The sequence below is a fragment of the Ranitomeya variabilis genome, chromosome 3 (assembly GCF_051348905.1).
Source record: "Ranitomeya variabilis isolate aRanVar5 chromosome 3, aRanVar5.hap1, whole genome shotgun sequence".
Lineage (NCBI taxonomy): Eukaryota > Metazoa > Chordata > Amphibia > Anura > Dendrobatidae > Ranitomeya > Ranitomeya variabilis.
Window position 1 is genome coordinate 356,932,035 of NC_135234.1, and position 21,250 is coordinate 356,953,284.

At 43.0% G+C, this 21,250-nt stretch overlaps 1 protein-coding gene across 1 annotated transcript in view; it reads right to left on the reverse strand.

Moving 5' to 3' along the window:
* EPHA10 (EPH receptor A10) overlaps window positions 1-21,250 on the reverse strand; it is a 1,320,108-nt gene that overhangs the window by 510,733 nt on the left and 788,125 nt on the right. The window contains exon 6 of the mRNA XM_077295896.1: window positions 11,501-11,625. Within this exon, the coding sequence (XP_077152011.1) occupies window positions 11,501-11,625 (125 nt within the window). The remainder of the gene's footprint in view (window positions 1-11,500; window positions 11,626-21,250) is intronic.

Sequence of the window (21,250 nt, forward strand, 5' to 3'; positions counted from 1 at the left end):
CTGTAGAAGTAACCTGAACGCACTCCCTCTGACATCTACCCTCACATGATTTACTCCATCCCAAAATTTTCCCAGAGGACCACTCTATATGAGGAGAATGATAGCAAAGCCATGGTATCCCCAACAGGACCTCATCAATTCCCTCAGGAATGACTAATAGGGAGATAATCTCCTGATGTGATGGAGACATAGAAAGAGAGAATGGAATAGTCTGATGTGTAATCTGTGAGGGTAGTGTCGACCCATTTACCACTCGAACTGTCACAGGTTTGGCGAGCATCACCAGGGGTATTGCGTGACGCTGGGCGAAAGCAGATGACATGAAATTGCCTTCCGCCCCGGAGTCCAGGCAAAGCTCTACCGTAAGAGTGGATGGGCCTAAGGTTATTGTCCCCTTGAAGGACAATTTAGAGGAAAAAGTCTCCATGTCTAGTGTACCTCCTCCAACTACCACTAGAAGCCAATGTTCCCTCGACCGCTGAGAACACTTGGAAGCAAGATGTCCTGACTGCCGGCAAACATGACAGACCATAGGTGCACGAGCGGACCGGGACTTAGATCCCACACGCAACGCCTCTATGGCCTCATGTGACTCGGACGCCTGGACTGGAGATTCCTGAGGTTTGGCAAAGGTGGGAGCCAGCCGAAACCTCTGCCTACACTGGGCTCGCGCCAACCTTCACTCGTGAAAACGAAAGTCGATGCGGGTTGATATAGCTATGAGCTCCTCCAGTGTGGCGGGAATCTCCCTAGTGGCCAAAACGTCCTTCACATGGTCAGCTAGCCATCTCCAAAATACCGGGATAAGGGCCTTATCCGACCATTCCAACTCAGACGCTAATGTCCGGAAGTGGACGGCAAAATGGCTGACGATGGACGAACCCTGAGTCAATGCCAGCAGCTGGAGCGCCGTGTCATGGGTGACTTGGGGTCCTAAAAATACCTGTTTCAGAGTGCTCAGAAACCGAGGAGCACTCTGCACCACATGATCGTCGCGCTCCCACAGCGGCGTAGCCCACTCCAATGCCCTGTCCGACAGCAGAGAAATTATGTATCCCACCTTTGCCCGCTCTGTGGGAAAACGTGCAGCCAGGAGCTCGAGGTGTATACCGCGCTGGCTCACGAAACCCCTACAGGATTTACTGTCACCAGAGTATTTCTCTGGCAGCGGGAGGTGAGATAAGGTCGGAACAGAGATGGCAGTGGGTAAAGCTGCCGCAGTCACGCTAGCAGCCTGAACAGCTATTGCGGTAACATCCACCGCTGAGGTTGCACACTCGAGAGCCGCCAACCTGCCCTTCAGCAGCTGGATGTACCCCTGCAATCGCTGTTCGTCCGTCATTACTTAGCCAGACCCTGGCGCTAGTATAATGTTAGGGCTAGCGGAACGCACCAAATAATTAGAGAAAAGGAGTATGGTGCGTTCGCAGCCCGGGGTCCACCGTGCAGAGATGGAACCTGCTGCTAAGCAATGATGGACTATATGGTGGTACAAAGAGGATACACATGGGTTAGCTTCACCCTGTGTGAAATAGTCGAACCCTGTTGCATCACAGGGCCGCAGTACCGCACGTAACAAAACTAATAATTAAATAGCACGAGAGTGCATGCGATGCCGCACTGGCGGATGCCACTAACCACCCAGACTTGGGTTTGGAAAGCACGGTGATAGCGCACGGCGCCGCACTGGCGGTCACAGCAATAGACGCTGTTTGTGTAACAGTGTTGGTTACAAGTCGAGCGCTAGATTACAATCATCCTCCTTACGCGAGCATTCAAACACAAGGGAGGGGATGATTAATGAGCGACTTTCACTCACAACACACACACATAAACAAATGTATACTAGCGCATGGCCGTGCGGCCATGCAAACCTTTTATAGCTGCAGCATGTACAGGACCTTCCCAGAAGGACCAATGGGAGGCTGCCACAGAAGTTGAGCACCTTCAGGACCTTCCTGGAGGACCAATGGGATCTGCTGCAGTATCTGAGCATGTGACACTCGATCTCCAATGGGAGATCTTGCCCTGGGCATGCTCAGAAGGGGAAAAGCAGGACTTAGTCCCAAAAGCGTCTGCGCGCCGCTGCCCAGCACTGGCTTCAATGGCAGAAGCTGGAAAAGCAGCAGTAACCCTTTGCACAGAGTGAGACTGAGCAAGACGCTGGGACCGACATCTCCGCTGAGCAGGCTCCACTGCGGCCGATGCAGAATGAGAGACCGCAGCAGACATGGTTCGAGATTCCCCCTGTGCAGCAGCGGGAACTCAACTCCTAACACATTCTCCCTTCAATATGGTGCTGTCGTCCTGTCCCATTTGCAGAAAAGACCCCTAAAGCATGATGTTTTCTCCACCATGCTTCACAGTTGGGATGATGTTCTTCTTTTTGTACTAATCATTCTTCATTCTCGAAACACGACAAGTGGAGTTGATACAAAATGTTCTACTTTGGTCTCATGTGACCACATGACCTCCTCCCATGCCTCCTCTAGATCATGTAGATGGTCTTTGGTGATCTTCAAACTGGCCAGGACATGAGCTGGCACGAGTAGGGGGACATTGCATGCCCTGCAGTATTTTAATCCATGATGGTGTAGTGTGATACTAACAGTAATGTTTGAGACTGTTCCAGCTCTCTTCAAGTCATTGTAGTTCTGGGCTAATTTCTGACCTTTCTCAGAATCATCCTTAGTCCATGAGGCAAGATCTTGCTTGAAGCCCCAGACCAAGGAAGATTGACAGTAATCTTGTGTTTCTTCCATTTTCTAATAATTGTGCCAACAGTTGTTGACTTCTCACCAAGCTGCTTGCCTATTGTCCTGTAGCCCATCCTAGCCTTGTGCAGATCTACAATATTGTCCCTGGCGTCCTTAGACAGCTCTTTGGTATCGACCATGGTGGACAGGTTGGAGTGTCATTAATTGAGTGTGTGGACAGATGTGTTTTATACAGGTCTGTGAGTGCCAGAATTCTTGCTGGTTGGTAGGTGATCAAATATTTATGTCACGCAATAAAATGCAATGTCATTTTTAAAAAAATCATGCAATGTAATTTTCTGTTTTTCATTTTTAGTTTCTGTTTTTCACAGTTGAAGTGTACCTATGATAAAAATTACAGACCTCTCCATTTTTTGTAGGTGAGAAAACTTTCAAAATCGTCAATGCATCAAATGCTTATTTTCTCATATATATATATATATATATATATATATACACACACATATATATATATATACACATTTATATATACTGTATATATATATATATATATATATATATATATATATTTATACAGTTGTGACCAAAAATTTAGAATTTTTTTAATTTGTGATTATTTCTGTTTGGTTGTTGTGATGTCGTTTTCCTGGTGATAAATTGAAAAGTTCATGAAGTTTGAATCATACAAGACCTTAATTTTGACCAAAATGCTTCAGAAAATAGGTATAGTCATTTAATTAAAGAAACTGGCTGCCAAAAGGTTTGCATATACTAATTATTGATCACAACATAGTAATTCATTGTTTACAATGCCATAACTTAGCATTTTGTAGCATACAGTCTTGCTTTAATTACTGCACCACACCGATGAGGCATTGAAGTCACTAGGGTATTCAAGACATCCTGAGGGATCTTGCTACATTCCATTTGCAAATCTGCAAACAATTAATCTTTATTGCTGTAGGCATCAGACTCAACTCATTACCTTAAAGGTACCTTCACACTAAGCGACGCTGCAGCGATATCGACAACGATGCCGATCGCTGCAGCGTCGCTGTGTGGTCGCTGGAGAGCTGTCACACAGACAGCTCTCCAGCGACCAATGATGCCGGTCCCCGGGTAACCAGGGTAAACATCGGGTTACTAAGCACAGGGCCGCGCTTAGTAACCCGATGTTTACCCTGGTTACCAGTGTAAAAGTAAAAAAAAAAAAAACAGTACATACTTACATTCCGGTGTCTGTAACGTCCCCCGGCGTCTGCTTCCTGCACTGACTGTGAGTGCCTACCGTAAAGCACAGCACAGCGGTGACGTCACCGCTGTGCTCTGCTTTTACTTTACGGCCGGCACTCACAGTCAGTGCGGGAAGCAGACGGCGAGGGACGTGTGACAGACAGCAGAAGGTGAGTATGTACTGGTTTTTTTTTTTTACATTTACAATGGTAACCAGGGTAAACATCGGGTTACTAAGCGCGGCCCTGCGCTTAGTAACCCGATATTTACCCTGGTTACCATTGTAAAACATTGCTGGCATCGTTGCTTTTGGTGTTAAACACGACGATACACGCCGATCTGACGACCAAATAAAGTTCTGAACTTTCAGCAACGACCAGCGATATCACAGCTGGATCCTGATCGCTGCTGCGTGTCAAACACAACGATATCGCTATCCAGGACGCTGCAACGTCACGGATCGCTATCGTTATCATTGCAAAGTCGTGTAGTGTGAAGGTACCTTAACTCATCTCAAAGGTGTTCTTTAGGGTTTAAATCAGGTGATTGGCTTGTAACAGGGTAAACTTTTCTTTGCTAACCAATTTTTACTAAATTGGATTTATGCTCAGGATCATTATCTTGATGGAATTTCCAACCCCTGCCTACTTTGGTTTTACCATGTGGCAGTAAAGAGACCAGCATAATGTTTTGGGAACTAATAGCTTTAAAACTGTATGAGTCTCAAAGTTGAGTTGTACAAAGAAAACTGAATGATGCCAACACTGAAACATGGCAGCGGACGTGTCCTTACATGGGGCTGTATGAGTGCTGCTGGTGTTGGGGAGCTACATTTAATTGATGATATCATGAATCCACCAATGTACAGCCCTATATTGAAAGAGAAGATGCTGCTATCATTTCAATCCCTTGGTAGTCCCTTTTTTTTCTACATGGCTATGAAAAAAAAAATCTAAGGCCACTTTTGCATTTCTAAAGAAGAACAATGTGAAAGTGATCCATTGGCCAAGTATGTGTTAGGTGTCAGGATTCTTCCACTGTACGGGATATATCCCAAGCCTTATCTGCCTGTGTGGTCTCCCATTCAGGTTCAGCCGCTGCAGGTGCTGCTGAAAATAGACGTCTGTCCCAGCATCTTGCTCAGGCTCATGGTGTTCGTTCGGTTATTGCTGGCTCTCCAGCTAAGTCTATGGTAACCAGCGATAGGCATCGGCGACCTGACACTCTGGAGTCTAAGTCCAGAAATCACCTTACTGAGCATGTCTGTGATGGGGCGTCTTCCTTTTAGTGTTCGGACGTCTCCGGCTCTGGTGATGTGGCATCTCCGGATTGGTCAGCGGACGATGTCTTGGCCAGCTGGGCGTGAGTGTTTGGGGTGGAGCCTTTTGTATAAAAGACCCCCAATGGCCCCAGCGGGCGCACTAGTATAATTTGTGTGTGGCAATGTGTGTGAAGACCCTACCACTGTTTGCAAGTGTCGTATGTCTGGCTTTGGGACTGTACACATAGGCAGGTAGCTAGCATCAGTGGGGGCAATTAGCCATTTGGCTAAGCATCTGTTACCTATATGTGTGTGGTTAGCACAGTAAAGTTTCACAGCAAGTTCAACCCAAATCAGGGTATTTTGCATAGCATCTGTTTCGTTTCTGTGTGCGATTGCCACAGCTCAGTTGCAGAGCATCTGTTTCATTTCTGTGTGCGATTGACACAGCTCAGTTGCAGAGCATATGTTTTGTTTCTGTGTGCGAGTTCAGTTCACATTCTTGTCCTGTGACATTTAACCAGGACAAAGCACTTAGTATTTGTTTGTACTGTTCCTTCCTGCAGAGTAACAGTGTTTGGAACTCAGCGTCCTGTTCACACTGAGTGGCATTAACCCAGTATGTACAAGTAATCACTCGCCATGTGTTCCGCCATTGTTCACTAGCAGCAGTTTTCCACCTCTGCACAGTGGACCCCGGGTTGTGATTGCGCTTTATTATTTATTTTATTTAGCGCAATCTGCCAACTCTAACAGTATGTCTCTTGAACACCTTTGGGAAATCTGAAGAGACAAGTTGAGCATCATCCATCATACAGTTTTTAGACTCTAAGGCTACGGACATACATTCAGTATTTGGTCAGTAGTTTACATCAGCATTTGGAAGCCAAAACCAGGAGAAGAACAATCAAAGGAACAGTATAATAGAAACACATCACCACTTCTGCATTTATCACCCACTCCTGGTTTTGGCTTTCAAATACTGATGTAAAATACTCACCAAATACTGTGTGACCGCAGCCTAAAAGTGGTCATTCTTGAAGAAGGAAAAAAGATAGATGTCGCAATATGTCGCCAATTTGTTCTTTCCATGCCTAGAAGACTTTGTGTACTCCTACTTTCAATATATACATGCATACATTTTATAAGAAGTCTGCACATGTAACACTCATGGAGCATTATATATATGATAATATTTTACCCCTTTTTTAACTTCAAGTCCGACTAAAATATCTTGTAAAAGAAAGAAATGAAAACACAAATGGGATGCTTTTTATTGATTTGTACCTGTTTACAATGTAAACTCTGCCGGAAATATTGCGCATTTTAGGAAAATTACACTTCTGACACTACATAGTAGGAAAAGTGGAAAAGTGGGAGATAGGGTTGAGCGACCTTTACATTTATAGGATCGGGTCGGGTTTCACGAAACGCGACTTTTTCAAAAGTCGGGTCGAGTGAAATCGGCCGATCCTATAAAAAAGTCGGGGTCGGGGTCGGCCGAAACTCGAAACCCAATGCAGTGCATTGGGTTTCCAATGGTTCCCAGGGTCTGAAGGAGCGGAAACTCTCCTTCAGGCCCTGGGATCCATATTTAAGTGTAAAATAAAGAATTAAAATAAAAAATATTGCCATACTTACCATCTGATGTGCCCTGGTACTAAGCGGGAACCTTCCTTCCTTAGAATCAGCCTTCCAGGACCTTGCGGTGACGTCGCGGTGACGTCGCGGCTTGTGATTGGTCGCGCGGCCGCCCATGTGACCGCTCGCGCGACCAATCACAAGCCGCGACGTCACCGTGACGTCACCGAAGGTCCTGGAAGGGCTGATTCTTAGGAAGGAAGGCTGCCGGAAAGAAGCCGAGGGTGAGTATATTCCTATTATATACTCACCCTCGGACGCGCCCTGCTTCTTTCCAGCAGCCTTCCTTCCTAAGAATCAGCCCTTCCAGGACCTTCGGTGATGTCACGGTGACGTTACGGCTTTTGATTGGTCGCGCGAGCGGTCACATGGGCGGCCGCGCGACCAATCACAAGCCGCGACGTCACCGCGACGTCACCGCAAGGTCCTGGATGGCTGATTCTAAGGAAGGAAGGTTCCCGCTTAGTACCAGGGCGCATCAGATGGTAAGTATGGCGATATTTTTTATTTTAATTCTTTATTTTACACTTAAATCTGAATTCCGATACCAATTCCCGATATCTTAAACATATCGGGAATCGGTATCGGAATTCCGATTCCAGATTCAGAAGATCGCCGACTTCATGGCCGACCCCACACAGGGGTCGGGTCGGGTTTCATGAAACCCGACTTTGCCAAAAGTCGGCGACTTCTGAAAATTGCCGACCCGTTTCGCTCAACCCTAGTGGGAGAGCTTACATTTTAGAGCATGGGCTCTTCATACCTATGAAATATTCATTAAGAAAGAAAACAAAAGTGACCCTCATGGGGAAAATCTAAATTTCATTTGCACATTTTAAAGTTAGATAATTTTAATTCAAGTGGTTATTAGGATTCCTATAAATACAGATCTTATTAAATCTGCCCCAATATATGCAAAAAGTTTCATAACTTTTTATATATACACTGATTGTGTTGTGGGATAGAACCAGAATAAGTCGATTCAAAAATCTAATGACCCATGTGATATGAATATTCTTTATACTAGGGCTTTATACATAAAAGTCACTGTAATCGGAGTTCTGATGTATATGAGCATCACATCGTGTACATGACCGGACGCAGTTTGAATTTAAGATCTTTTCTTGACTTCCATTTCTTAGTGTCACTAACAATATTTGTCATCTACATGCATGATTCACTGAAAGGTTTGGCAGCGCAATTTTCTTTTTCAAATTAAGACCATCTCATTTTCTAAATGATCCTCCATGATTAGACCTTTAGTTACGATATTTGATTTGTTCAACTCAAATTGGATATGCAGTTATGCCTTGGAAATACAATTATACATAATAGGAAAGGTTCAGTATTGATTTAGCTACAGCTTGTCACAGCTAATTAGTTTATTGTTCTGCATAACTAAAGGACTTATTCATTTTGAGAGCCCATGTTTCTGTCTTTATATAATCATGTTGTGTTGATGGGATTCCAAATTTCAATGTTAGACATGTTTATGAAATGTCTTTCCACTTCCAAGGAATATCATAGGATATAACTTGATTCTAGTTAACACTCCTGATCCCAATCATGAATGTTTATCTCCTGCATGACCAGGTAATTTTTCACTTTTTTGCACTTCTGTTTTTTCGGTGTACAGTTAATGTGAACTGGCAACATGATTTCCCATGTCAGCACAATTACTGTGATACCACACTTGTATAGTTTTTAATATTTAAGTTATTAAAAAATTAAGTTATTTAATTGGGAACTTGTGAAAAATAAAAATGTGGTTTAAATCGCCATTTTCTGAGAGTTTTTACATTATTTTGTTTGTTGATGGATCTGTCGAAGAGTTTTTTCTTTGTATGTCAAGCTGTTATTAATCTTTTGACCATATTCCGGTATGTATGATATTTTAATTGCTTTTGTTGCATATTCTTAAAGCACCACTCCAGCGTTTTTTTTTTCCAGTACTCTAGTGGAGTTTAAATGTAAGCCCCCTGCCGGTGGTCCCTGTGTTTCAGCACAGCTATGGTCCCCAGCTCCTTCTTATGAGCGCAGCTTCTGACTTCCCAAAAGTCAAAAGATACATTACAAGCTCTCAATGCAAGTCTATGAGAACCAGAATGAGGCCAGAGTGAGGCTCTCATAGTTTTGTATTGAAAAGTGACCTCCGCACCACTCCATGAATCACCGGAGTTGCCAAAAGGTCAAAGTGATGAACGAAAAAACCAAAATTCTGACATTTTCCTTTTTATTTTCTTTACAGTGCATATTGCACAGGTTAATGAATTGTATATGTTTCTTTAGTATCAGAGAGGGAATAGTTGCATGATTCAAATTTTTAGATATTAAGATTGTTTTTTACCTTGTTTTATTTTTTACTGTCTTTTTTATCCCCCTTAGGGGACTTGAACCTATAATCATTGAATAACTCTTTGTATACATTACTGTTTTGCACAATATAGTCAAAAGACAGGCTAGGCTTCAAAGTCAAAGGAGAAGTTAGATGGCCGCTATTAGCTGCAATTGCAACCCAATAGTGCCCTTTGTTTATGCCAGAGGGGCCTAATGAAATTGGACAACATGCGTACTAGTAGGCACACTATTAAGATGCAGCTGCTAGTGATTGATAGTGGTATTTAAATGGTTAAACAGCAGAGTGAATGTAGCCAGCATCTCAGAGGTACATTGTATGCTCAGCTCTTGAGCCTGCTACATACACTGGAACTTGACATATGAAATGGGCAGAGCTAGGGCAGGATGGGGGCATGATGCCCGAGCTCATCTAATTCATGACAAGCTGTGGTTTTCGTATGACTGGAGTAAGATTTCTGTTGTAGCACATGAATGTTCACATCACTGATCAGATTCATTAAGAGATGTGCCCCTCTTCATGAATCAAAAGCACGCCCCTCATCAAGACCCATAAAAACCTTACCGGTCTTGATGAATCGGGCTCTTATTTTATAAGACACATTTCTGTTGATTGGGGATTGATAGGAACTCATATGGATCTAACAAGGGATGAATATAATTGCTTAGTTTCTTTTATATTGATATCATACAGCTTTGACATATCAGAGCAATTATTGAAAAGGAATGTGTCACACAAGACATCTACTATCTCATCTGAGAGCATCATGATGAAGGGACAGAGAACCTAATTACAGCTACGTGTCACTTACTTTATTGGTTACTGCAGTTTTGATTAAAGCAGCACTACAGATTTTTTTTTATTTCACTGCTAGAGTGGTGCTACTAATCGGAGTTCCCTGCATCAAGTACTATACTCACCAGCCGCTGTCTTTGATCAGCACCGCTCTGGTCAATCTTCTGTAGCTTGTGCCCTGCTGGATCTCTGATCCGGAGGTCACAACTTAATGTAAATCTCTGAGAGCCAGAACAAGGCTCTCATAGACCTACAGTGAGAGCTTGTGACAGTTATCTTTGAGAGTAGCGGGACAGTAGCAGCGTCCGGAAGAGGAAAAGACAGCTGCTGGTAAGTTCATTACTAGGGTCAGGGAACTTAAATTTGTGGCACCACTCTAGTGCTGAAATAAATAAAATGCAGGAGTGGTGCTTTAAAAACTGTTTTCTGTGCTTCAGATCTACCCATTCTCTGAATGTTGCATTCTCTATAACTCCGCTCCCACCACTAATTGACCGCTTTCTGTGTACGCTGTGCATAGCCAAAGAACTTCCAGTCATTACTGCTCTTTTGCTAGTTATTTCTGTGATAATCTTCAGCCAGTAATACTTTAGCAGAACTACAGAAAATGAGCCAGTAAGTGGTACACTGCTGGAATCAGGATATTTGCCTATTATTCTGCAGTCAGGTGAGATAATGAAAATGTGCTGTCAGTGTTTCTTTAATAAAGAAATTGGTGAAAATATTGGAAATAAAACTCATAACCATGACTGTAATGTCACACAAGCTTTATGTCTACTTTTTGTGGGTCAATGTCTCCAATTTATTTTCTAAAATTATTCTGTAATTATGTATATATTTGTAGAATTTATGCAGAAGAAAGATCTTTCAAATTCTGTAGTTTTGCTGACTTTATAATCACTGACACATGCAGGAGAATTAAGAAAAAAAGGAGTTCACTCTCCTCATTGTAAATGGTCTAGTCACTTGATTTATGAGAGACTTGCTAAGAATGAGCTTTTCTAATTAATGACTTGTGCGCCTATAGAGTACCATGTCACAAACTATTAATATTGTTTTGAAATATATATATTTTGTTCATAATATTTGTATCTTAATGACCCTTTCCATAAAAGCTGCAGAGAAACATTGCTTTCATATGCGACAATCTAACTCTGATAGGCAATGATATACACAGGTGACGGCTGTGTTATTAATTGCATGCCAATGTGATATCTTATTTAAATAGCTGTTGCTTTTCTAGCTTTGGAAAGGAATATTTAAGGTCTCAATGACAGCATCTTAAAAATAAAGTGATCTTTCAGAACACTATTGCAGCTATAGACAACCTATCGGCAGAAAAGTCAAGCGTGATAAAAAGCTTTATAATGGTTTGCTGTTCTACTTTCTTACCAATGGTATGAGAATAAAAAAGTAATTTAACAAAGTTTGACACATGAGAGTGATTATAACCCATATTGGCAGGAATAAATAAGGAATTAACAAGTAATATTATACCTTTTCATAGTACTTGATCTCATACTCAGTATTGTTGATGAATGGAAAGGTCGGTTCCTGCCATGATAAGGTGATGCTTTTCTGACCTATTTTGTCCGCCCGAATGTCAGTGATCAGAGACAGTGCTAAAGAGAAAAAAAACACAAAATTAACTAAGGTTTGTACGTCAAAAATTTCAGTACTTTTCATTTAATCTATCTGTCAATCATTTTGATAATTTAAAATTAAATTAGTACTTATAGAATTCACCTATATATAAGCCTGGGTATGAACTATAGCAGGCATAGATTTACTCCACAATAATAATAAGCTCCAAATGTCAGCACGACAAAGTATTTTAAGAAAACTTTTTACATAGTACAAAATGCAGTAGAACAAGAGGAAGATAACTAGTGTAAATGTAAGGTAGTACTATAAGCAGATAGTACGAATCCTATCTTAGGGCTATTTCACACTGCATTCTTCCCCATGTTCTGTGGAGCAATCAGAGCTTTTGTCTGAGTCTCCTACAAAGCGGGAAGTGGGCGTATGCGCAGACAGGATCATTGACTATAGTGATGCAGACAAAGTCATCAGGTGCTCTGTTGAGCATCATTTTCGGCTGTATAAGCCTCCTTGAGGCTGGCAGCTCATTCTAGTCTACTATATCTTGGTGTTCGCCTCCCATAGACATATACGACCAAAAATGATATACAACAGAGCACACCGGGACTCTATTTCCACCACTGGCGCAAATGCCTGAATGCCTGAATCCCATTTTGCAGCAGATTCCGACTTAAGCCCTTATGGGGAGAACGCCAACACAGTGTGAAAGGACACTTATATCCAGACTTGCAATTTATTATTATTAACGACAAAATAATCTAGTTAATATGAAATGGTCCACTAGTAGGCAAATGGCATAGAGTAAAACAAAATGATCTATAGTGCATGTTGGATGCATTATGTCAATGGTTAAAGAGTCCTATTTCACGTAAAAGATTTCATTTAGACTGAGCTGGGCTTTATATTAGTTGGAAAGTACAGATATGTCTAACCTTACCTTAACTCTTGGCTTATATCACAAGATGAGAAGAACAAGAAAACAACTAAGAACATAGCTAAAGTTTGTTTGACTTGATTATGCCATTATTGACTGTATGTGAACACTCAAGAGTTGTGGTCTGTAATATACTTTGTTAGCATAACACAATAATGTATTACTGGATAGCTAAGTTTAGATGCATCTATATTACTGAAACCAGGGAGATCATACATTTAGAAAGATGATGTCACAGTGCCCTAAGAAACGTATGATGCCCCCACAAAGACTCCAACAAATATGATGTCCCAGTAGTGCTCCAAACACCGTATGATTACATCTTATCACCGTCCTTACATTGTCCCAACAAAGCTAAATGCCCAAAAAGTGCCTGCCAACAAATTTTGATGCTGACACAGTGCTCCTAAATAGTATGATGTTTCCATAGTGCCCATAAAATAATATAATGCTGCTCCAGTGCAATTTCAGTACCACACAGTGCCTTCCACACTTTATGCAGCCACTGTGCCTCCAACACTGTATTATGATGTCACAAAAGTGACCCCAACACAGTATTTAGCCTCCAATCACTCTCCGTAATATGATCTTCCCACAGCACGATGACGCTCAAAACTTCCACATATTTTGATTGGCTCACAGCACCCCACACACAGTAAAATACCTATACAGTCACTTTAGGCACAGTATGACAGTAACCCTCACTTAGTATGATGAATCTCACAGTGCCCACACAGTGAGAGGCTCCCATTGAATAATGTTGTCAGTCACCCCTAACAATATGATGGCCCAATAGCCCCACACACGTATAATGGCCTCACAACCCTATACACAGTATAGTCTCTATAGAGTATGTTGCCCCCACAGTTCACACATATAGTATGCTCTCAAAACTCCCCACAAAGTATGATACCCCACAGCTCCCCCACAGTATACCACCACAAGTACTGACTGAAAAAAATTAAAATATTCTACTCATCTGGCTGCAGTTGATTTGCTGCTCCAGTTTAATATCATTGCACCTATCTCACTGAGACTCTGACACACTGACTGAAAGGTTGAACAGAGAGCCAACAACTACCTGTTCCACCAATGTATACAATGGAATCTAAATCCTAAGGCTGCAGATGCCATTAAAAGCAAAATACTAGGAGGGGTGAGGTATTGCCATTTTGAATCCCTCCCCCCACTGTTATGATCCTTAGTGGCTGAGGATCACCGAACTGACTAGCCAAGTTACTGAACAAAGAACGAGCTCTAGGGAGGTGGTAACTGGACTGACCGCAAATTCTGATCCTAACCGAACACACTAAAGGTAGCCGGTGAACGTGCCTGAATTCCTAGACGTCTCGACGCAGCCTGAGAAACTAGCTACCCCTAGAGAGAAGAAAGTAAGACCTCACTTGCCTCAGAGAATTAACCCCAAAGATATAGAAAGCCCCCAACAAATAATAACGGTGAGGTAAGGGGAAAATACAAACGTAGAAATGAAACAGATTCAGCAAATGAGGCCCGCTAATACTAGATAGCAGAAGACAGATAGGAAACTGTGCGGTCAGTAGAAAACCCTATACAAAATATCCACGCTGAGAATTCAAGAACCCCCACACCAACTAACGGTGTGAGGGGAGAAACTCAGCCCCCTAGAGCTACCAGCAAGCGAGGAAATCACATATTAGCAAGCTGGACTAGGACTGACAATAAACCAGGAAACATATTGAACACTGATGATCAAAAAATGAACAAACAGAAACTTAGCTTCTCTTGGAGAGACTGATAACGAAGGTAGTCAGGAGAGATCAAAATAGCACTGAATACATTGACAGCAGGCCACAACTGAAAGTCCAGGTGAGCTAAATAGGAAACCAACCAGCAGATAACGAGACAGCTGATCCCAGCCACAGACCTGCAGAATGACAAAAAGAGCCACCAGAGGGAGCCCAAAGATAGCACTCACACAGTACCACTTGTGACCACAAGAGGGAGCCCAAAAACAGAGTTCACAACAGTACCCCCCCTTGAGGAGGGGTCACCGAACCCTCATCAAAACCTCCAGGGTGATCAGGATGAGCAACATGGAAGGCATGAACCAAATCGGCCGCATGAACATCAGAGGCGACAACCCAGGAATTATCCTCCTGACCATAGCCCTTCCACTTAACCAAATACTGAAGCCTCCGTCTAGAAATACGAGAATCCAAGATCTTCTCCACCACGTACTCCAATTCGCCCTCAACCAGCACCGGAGCAGGTGGCTCAACAGAAGGAACCACAGGCACCACATACCTCCGCAACAAAGACCTATGGAACACATTATGAATGGCAAACGACGCTGGGAGGTCCAAACGAAATGACACAGGGTTAAGGATTTCCAAAATCTTATAAGGACCGATGAAGCGAGGCTTGAACTTAGGAGAGGAGACCTTCATAGGAACATACCGAGAAGACAGCCATACCAAATCCCCAACACGAAGTCGGGGACCCACACCGCGACGGCGGTTGGCAAAGCGCTGAGCCTTCTCCTGTGACAACTTCAAATTGTCCACCACATGGTTCCAAATCTGCTGCAACCTATCCACCACAGAATCCACCCCAGGACAGTCAGACGGCTCCACCTGACCCGAGGAAAAACGAGGATGAAAGCCAGAATTACAAAAAAAAAGGCGAAACCAAAGTAGCAGAACTAGCTCGATTATTAAGGGCAAACTCGGCCAATGGTAAAAAAGTAACCCAATCATCCTGATCAGCAGAAACAAAACATCTTAAATAAGTTTCCAAGGTCTGATTAGTTTGCTCGGTTTGGCCATTCGTCTGAGGATGGAAGGCAGACGAAAAAGACAACTCAATACCCATCTTAGCACAAAAGATCCGCCAAAATCTGGACACAAACTGGGATCCTCTGTCAGACACAATATTTTCAGGGATGCCGTGCAAGTGAACCACATTCTGAAAAAATAGAGGAACCAAATTGGAGGAGGAAGGCAACTTAGGCAAGGGCACCAAATGGACCATTTTAGAAAAACGATCGCACACCACCCAGATGACAGACATTCTCTGAGAGACTGGAAGATCCGAAATAAAATCCATGGAAATGTGCGTCCAAGGCCTCTTCGGGACAGGCAAAGGCAAAAGCAAACCGCTGGCACGAGAACAGCAAGGCTTAGCCAGAGCACAAATCCCACAGGACTGCACAAAGGAACGCACATCCCGCGACAAGTAAGGCCACCAGAAGGATCTAGCCACCAAATCTCTGGTACCAAAAATCCCAGGATGACCTACCAACACCGAAGAATAAACCTCGGAAATAACTCTGCTGGTCCATCTATCTGGGACAAACACTCTCTGGTGGGCAACGGTCAGGTCTATCCGCCTGAAATTCCTGCAGCACTTGTCGCAAATCTGGGGAAATGGCAGTCAAAATCACTCCCTCTCTGAGGATACCAGCCGGCTCTGAAACTCCCAGAGAGTCAGGCACAAAACTCCTAGAAAGAGCATCAGCCTTCACGTTCTTCGAACCAGGCAGGTACAAGACCACTAAATCGAAACGGGAGAAAAACAACGACCAACGAGCCTGTCTAGGATTCAGCCGCTTGGCAGACTCGAGATAAATCAGATTTTTGTGATCAGTCAAGACCACCACACGATGCTTAGCTCCCTCGAGCCAATGTCGCCACTCCTCAAATGCCCACTTCATAGCCAACAACTCCCAATTACCAACATCATAATTCCGCTCGGCAGGCAAAAACTTTCTTGAAAAGAAAGCACAAGGCTTCATCACAGAGCAATCAGAGCTTCTCTGCGACAAAACAGCCCCAGCTCCAATCTCAGAAGCATCAACCTCGACCTGAAAAGGAAGAGAGATATCAGGCTGACATAAAACTGGAGCCGAAGAAAACCGGCGCTTCAGCTCCTGAAAGGCTTCCACAGCCGCAGGAGACCAATTAGTCACATCAGAACCCTTCTTGGTCAAATCTGTCAAGGGTTTAACCACGCCAGAAAAATTAGCAATGAAGCGACGGTAAAAATTAGCAAATCCCAAGAACTTCTGAAGACTCTTAACAGATGTAGGCCGAGTCCAGTCATGAATAGCCTGGACCTTGACTGGGTCCATCTCAATAGTAGAAGGAGAAAAAATAAAACCCAAAAAGGAAACCTTCTGTACTCCGAAGAGACATTTTGAGCCCTTCACAAATAAGGCATTAGCACGCAGGACCTGAAATACCATCCTGACCTGCTTCACATGGGACTCCCAATCCTCAGAAAAGACCAAAATGTCATCCAGATACACAATCATAAATTTATCCAGAAATTCTCGGAAGATGTCATGCATGAAGGACTGAAACACAGAAGGAGCATTAGAGAGTCCAAAATGCATTACCAAGTACTCAAAATGGCCTTCGGGCGTATTAAATGCTGTTTTCCATTCATCCCCCTGCTTAATACGCACAAGGTTATACGCACCACGAAGATCTATCTTGGTGAACCAACTGGACCCCTTAATCCGAGCAAACAGATCAGACAATAATGGCAAAGGATACTGAAATTTGACCGTGATTTTATTTAGAAGACGATAATCTACACAAGGTCTCAGAGAACCATCCTTCTTGGCCACAAAAAAGAATCCTGCACCAAGAGGGGATGAGGACGGCCGAATATGTCCCTTCTCCAAAGACTCCTTTATATAACTCCTCATAGTGGCATGTTCTGGTACAGACAAATTAAAAAGTCGTCCCTTAGGGAACTTACTACCAGGAATCAGATTTAAAGCACAATCACAATCCCTATGAGGAGGTAGGGCACCGGATCTGGGCTCATCAAATACATCCTGGTAGTCCGACAAAAACTCAGGGACCTCAGAAGGAGTGGAAGAAGCAATTGACACCAAAGGAGCATCGCCATGAATCCCCTGGCAACCCCAACTTGACACAGACATAGCTTTCCAATCCAGAACTGGATTATGGGCCTGCAGCCATGGCAGACCCAAAACGACAACATCATGCAAATTATGCAGCACAAGAAAGCGAATCACCTCCTGATGTACAGGAGTCATGCACATGGTCACTTGAGTCCAATACTGAGGCTTATTCTCAGCCAATGGTGTAGCATCAATTCCCCTCAGTGGAATAGGGAATTTTAAAGGCTCCAGGACCAAACCACAGCGCCTGGCAAATGACAAATCCATCAGATTCAGGGCAGCACCTGAATCCACAAAAGCCATAACCGAGTAGGATGACAAAGAACAAATTAAAGTAACAGACAAAATTAATTTAGGCTGTGTAGTACCAACGGTGACAGGTTTAGCGATTTTTTTTTAAGCACTTAGAGCATGCTGAGATAACATGAGAAGAATCACCACAGTAAAAGCACAACCCATTTTGACGTCTATCACTTTGCCGCTCAATTCTGGTCAGAATTCTGTCACATTGCATAGACTCAGGTCTCTGTTCAGAAAACACCGCCAGATGGTGCGCAGATTTGCGCTCCCGCAAACGCCGATCAATCTGAATGGCCAAAGCCATTGAGTCATTCAGACTAACAGATGTGGGGAACCCCACCATAACATTCTTAATGGCTTCAGAAAGACCTTCTCTGAAATTTGCAGCCAGGGCACACTCATTCCATTGAGTAAGCACCGACCATTTCCTAAATTTTTGACAATACACCTCTGCTTCATCCTGTCCCTGACAGAGGGCCAGCAAAGCCTTTTCTGCCTGGTTCTCAAGATTAGGTTCCTCATAAAGCAGTCCAAGCGCCCGAAAAAACGCATCCACATTCAGCAATGCAGGATCTCCTGGCGCCAGGGAGAAAGCCCAATCCTGAGGGTCGCCACGTAACAAGGAGATAACAATTTTAACTTGCTGAGCGGAATCACCAGAGGAACGAGGTCTCAAGGAAAGAATTAATTCACAATTATTCTTAAAATTCAGAAACCTAGATCTATCTCCAGAAAACAGGAATAGGTATTTTTGGCTCTGACATAGGACTGTGAACAACAAAATCGTGAATGCTTTGCACCCTTGCAGCAAGATGATCCACACTAGAAGTCAGACTCTGAATATCCATGTCTGCAGCTGAACTCAAAGCCACCCAGAGATTAAGGGGATGAGAGAAGCTGGACAGACTGCAGCAAAGGGAGAGAAAAACAAAATTGCACTCAGGACTTCTCTTATCCCACTTCTGCGATGCATTAAACACTTTTTGGCCTGCTGTACTGTTATGATGCTTAGTGGCTGAGGATCACCGAACTGACTAGCCAAGTTACTGAACAAAGAACGAGCTCTAGGGAGGTGGTAACTGGACTGACCGCAAATTCTGATCCTAACCGAACACACTAAAGGTAGCCGGTGAACGTGCCTGAATTCCTAGACGTCTCGACGCAGCCTGAGAAACTAGCTACCCCTAGAGAGAAGAAAGTAAGACCTCACTTGCCTCAGAGAATTAACCCCAAAGATATAGAAAGCCCCCAACAAATAATAATGGTGAGGTAAGGGGAAAATACAAATGTAGAAATGAAACAGATTCAGCAAATGAGGCCCGCTAATACTAGATAGCAGAAGACAGATAGGAAACTGTGCGGTCAGTAGAAAACCCTATACAAAATATCCACGCTGAGAATTCAAGAACCCCCACACCAACTAATGGTGTGAGGGGAGAAACTCAGCCCCCTAGAGCTACCAGCAAGTGAGGAAATCACATATTAGCAAGCTGGACTAGGACTGACAATAAACCAGGAAACATATTGAACACTGATGATCAAAAAATGAACAAACAGAAACTTAGCTTCTCTTGGAGAGACTGATAACGAAGGTAGTCAGGAGAGATCAAAAGAGCACTGAATACATTGACAGCAGGCCACAACTGAAAGTCCAGGTGAGCTAAATAGGAAACCAACCAGCAGATAACGAGACAGCTGATCCCAGCCACAGACCTGCAGAATGACAAAAAGAGCCACCAGAGGGAGCCCAAAGATAGCACTCACACAGTACCACTTTTGACCACAAGAGGGAGCCCAAAAACAGAGTTCACAACACCCCACCAACTCATCTATCATGGATCATGGCTCATCTGCATAAACATTCATCGATGAATTTCTAGAAAATAAGGAAACATACTTATACTACAAAGGTATAGAGGTAGAGGTATAAATATCATCAGCATTCCAGAAGCCTTACTTAGATGATGTTTATGGTCTAATAACTTTCTGACTGGTTCCCTTTATTGCTTTTGCTGCAACATAATTGAGTAGCAACTAGTGATGATTAATTTGGTAGACATTTTAGACATCTGGAAAAACGCAATAATATTTAAAGATAGGATAATATGTAAACCACAAATTATTCTAACTTTACCTTCAACTCATAGTGGAAATCTATCAGGCCCCCCATGCCCTCCAACCCAGCAGCATTCACATATGTGTTAGTAAATTCCCTGCCTATCCAGCCTTTAAAAATGTTATCCACATACATCCATGTTTAAATTTTTTTTTATAACCTCCTCTTTTCTTATACTAATAGGGCCTCTGACTAATCAATGGGATGTTAGTTTCCCCAGACTCATTGACTCTCTTTGCATATTAGTATTCCTCTGAAGCCAGTAAGTGTACTCCCGGCTTCAGAATCTTGATAGCGCTGCCTAATAGAGCCATGTACATGTGCAAGATTTGCAGGGGAGCTGGCAATGATGCTGGCTCTTGAAAATCATGTTATCACGTAGACAGGCGTGTTATAACATACACAGAGGGTCAACCAGTCTGGGAAAACTAATGCTCCATCAACTAGTCAAAGGCCTAATTTTCATAGGAAAAATGGAGGTTATAAACACATTTTTAAACTTGGATATACAGTTGTGCTCAAAAGTTTACATACCCCGGCAGAATTTTTGCTTTCTTGGCCTTTTTTCAGAGAATATAAATCATAACACCAAAAATTTTTCTCCACTCATGGTTAGTGGTTGGGTGAAGCCATTTATTGTCAAACTACTGTGTTTTCTCTTTTTAAATCATAATGACAACTCAAAACATCCAAATGACCCTGATCAAAAGTTTATATACCTCATATCTTAATACCGTGTATTGCCCCTCTAACATCAGCTTGCAGTCTTTTGTGGGAGATGTAGATGAGGTTCTTTATTTTCTCAGATGGGAAAGCTGCCCACTCTTCTTGGCAAAAAGCCTCCAGATCCTGTAAATTCCTGGGCTGTCTAGCATGAACTGCACATTTGAGATCTCCCCAGAGTGGCTCAATGAATTTGAGGTCAGGAGACTAAGACGGCCACTCCAGAACCTTCACTTTGTTCTGCTGTAGTCAATGACAGGTCAACTTGGCCTTGTATTTTGGATTGTTGTGATGTTTGAGCGTCCAAGTATGTCCCATGCGCAGCTTCTGGGTTGATGAGTGTAAACTTGTCTCCAGTATTTGCCGATAATGCGCTGAATTCATCTTTCCTTCAATTTTGACCAAGTTTCCTGTGCCTTTGTGCTCACACATCCTCAAAGCATCAGCAATCCACCTCCATGCTTTACAGTAGGAATGGTGTTCCTTTCATCATAGGCCCTGTTGACCTCTTTCCAAATGTAACATTTATGATTGTGGCCAAAAAGTTCAATTTTGGTCTCATCACTGCAAATTACCTTGTTCCAGAAGTTTTGAGGCTTGTCTCTGTGCTGTTTGCATATTGTAGGCGAGATACTTTGTGGCATTTGCACAATAATG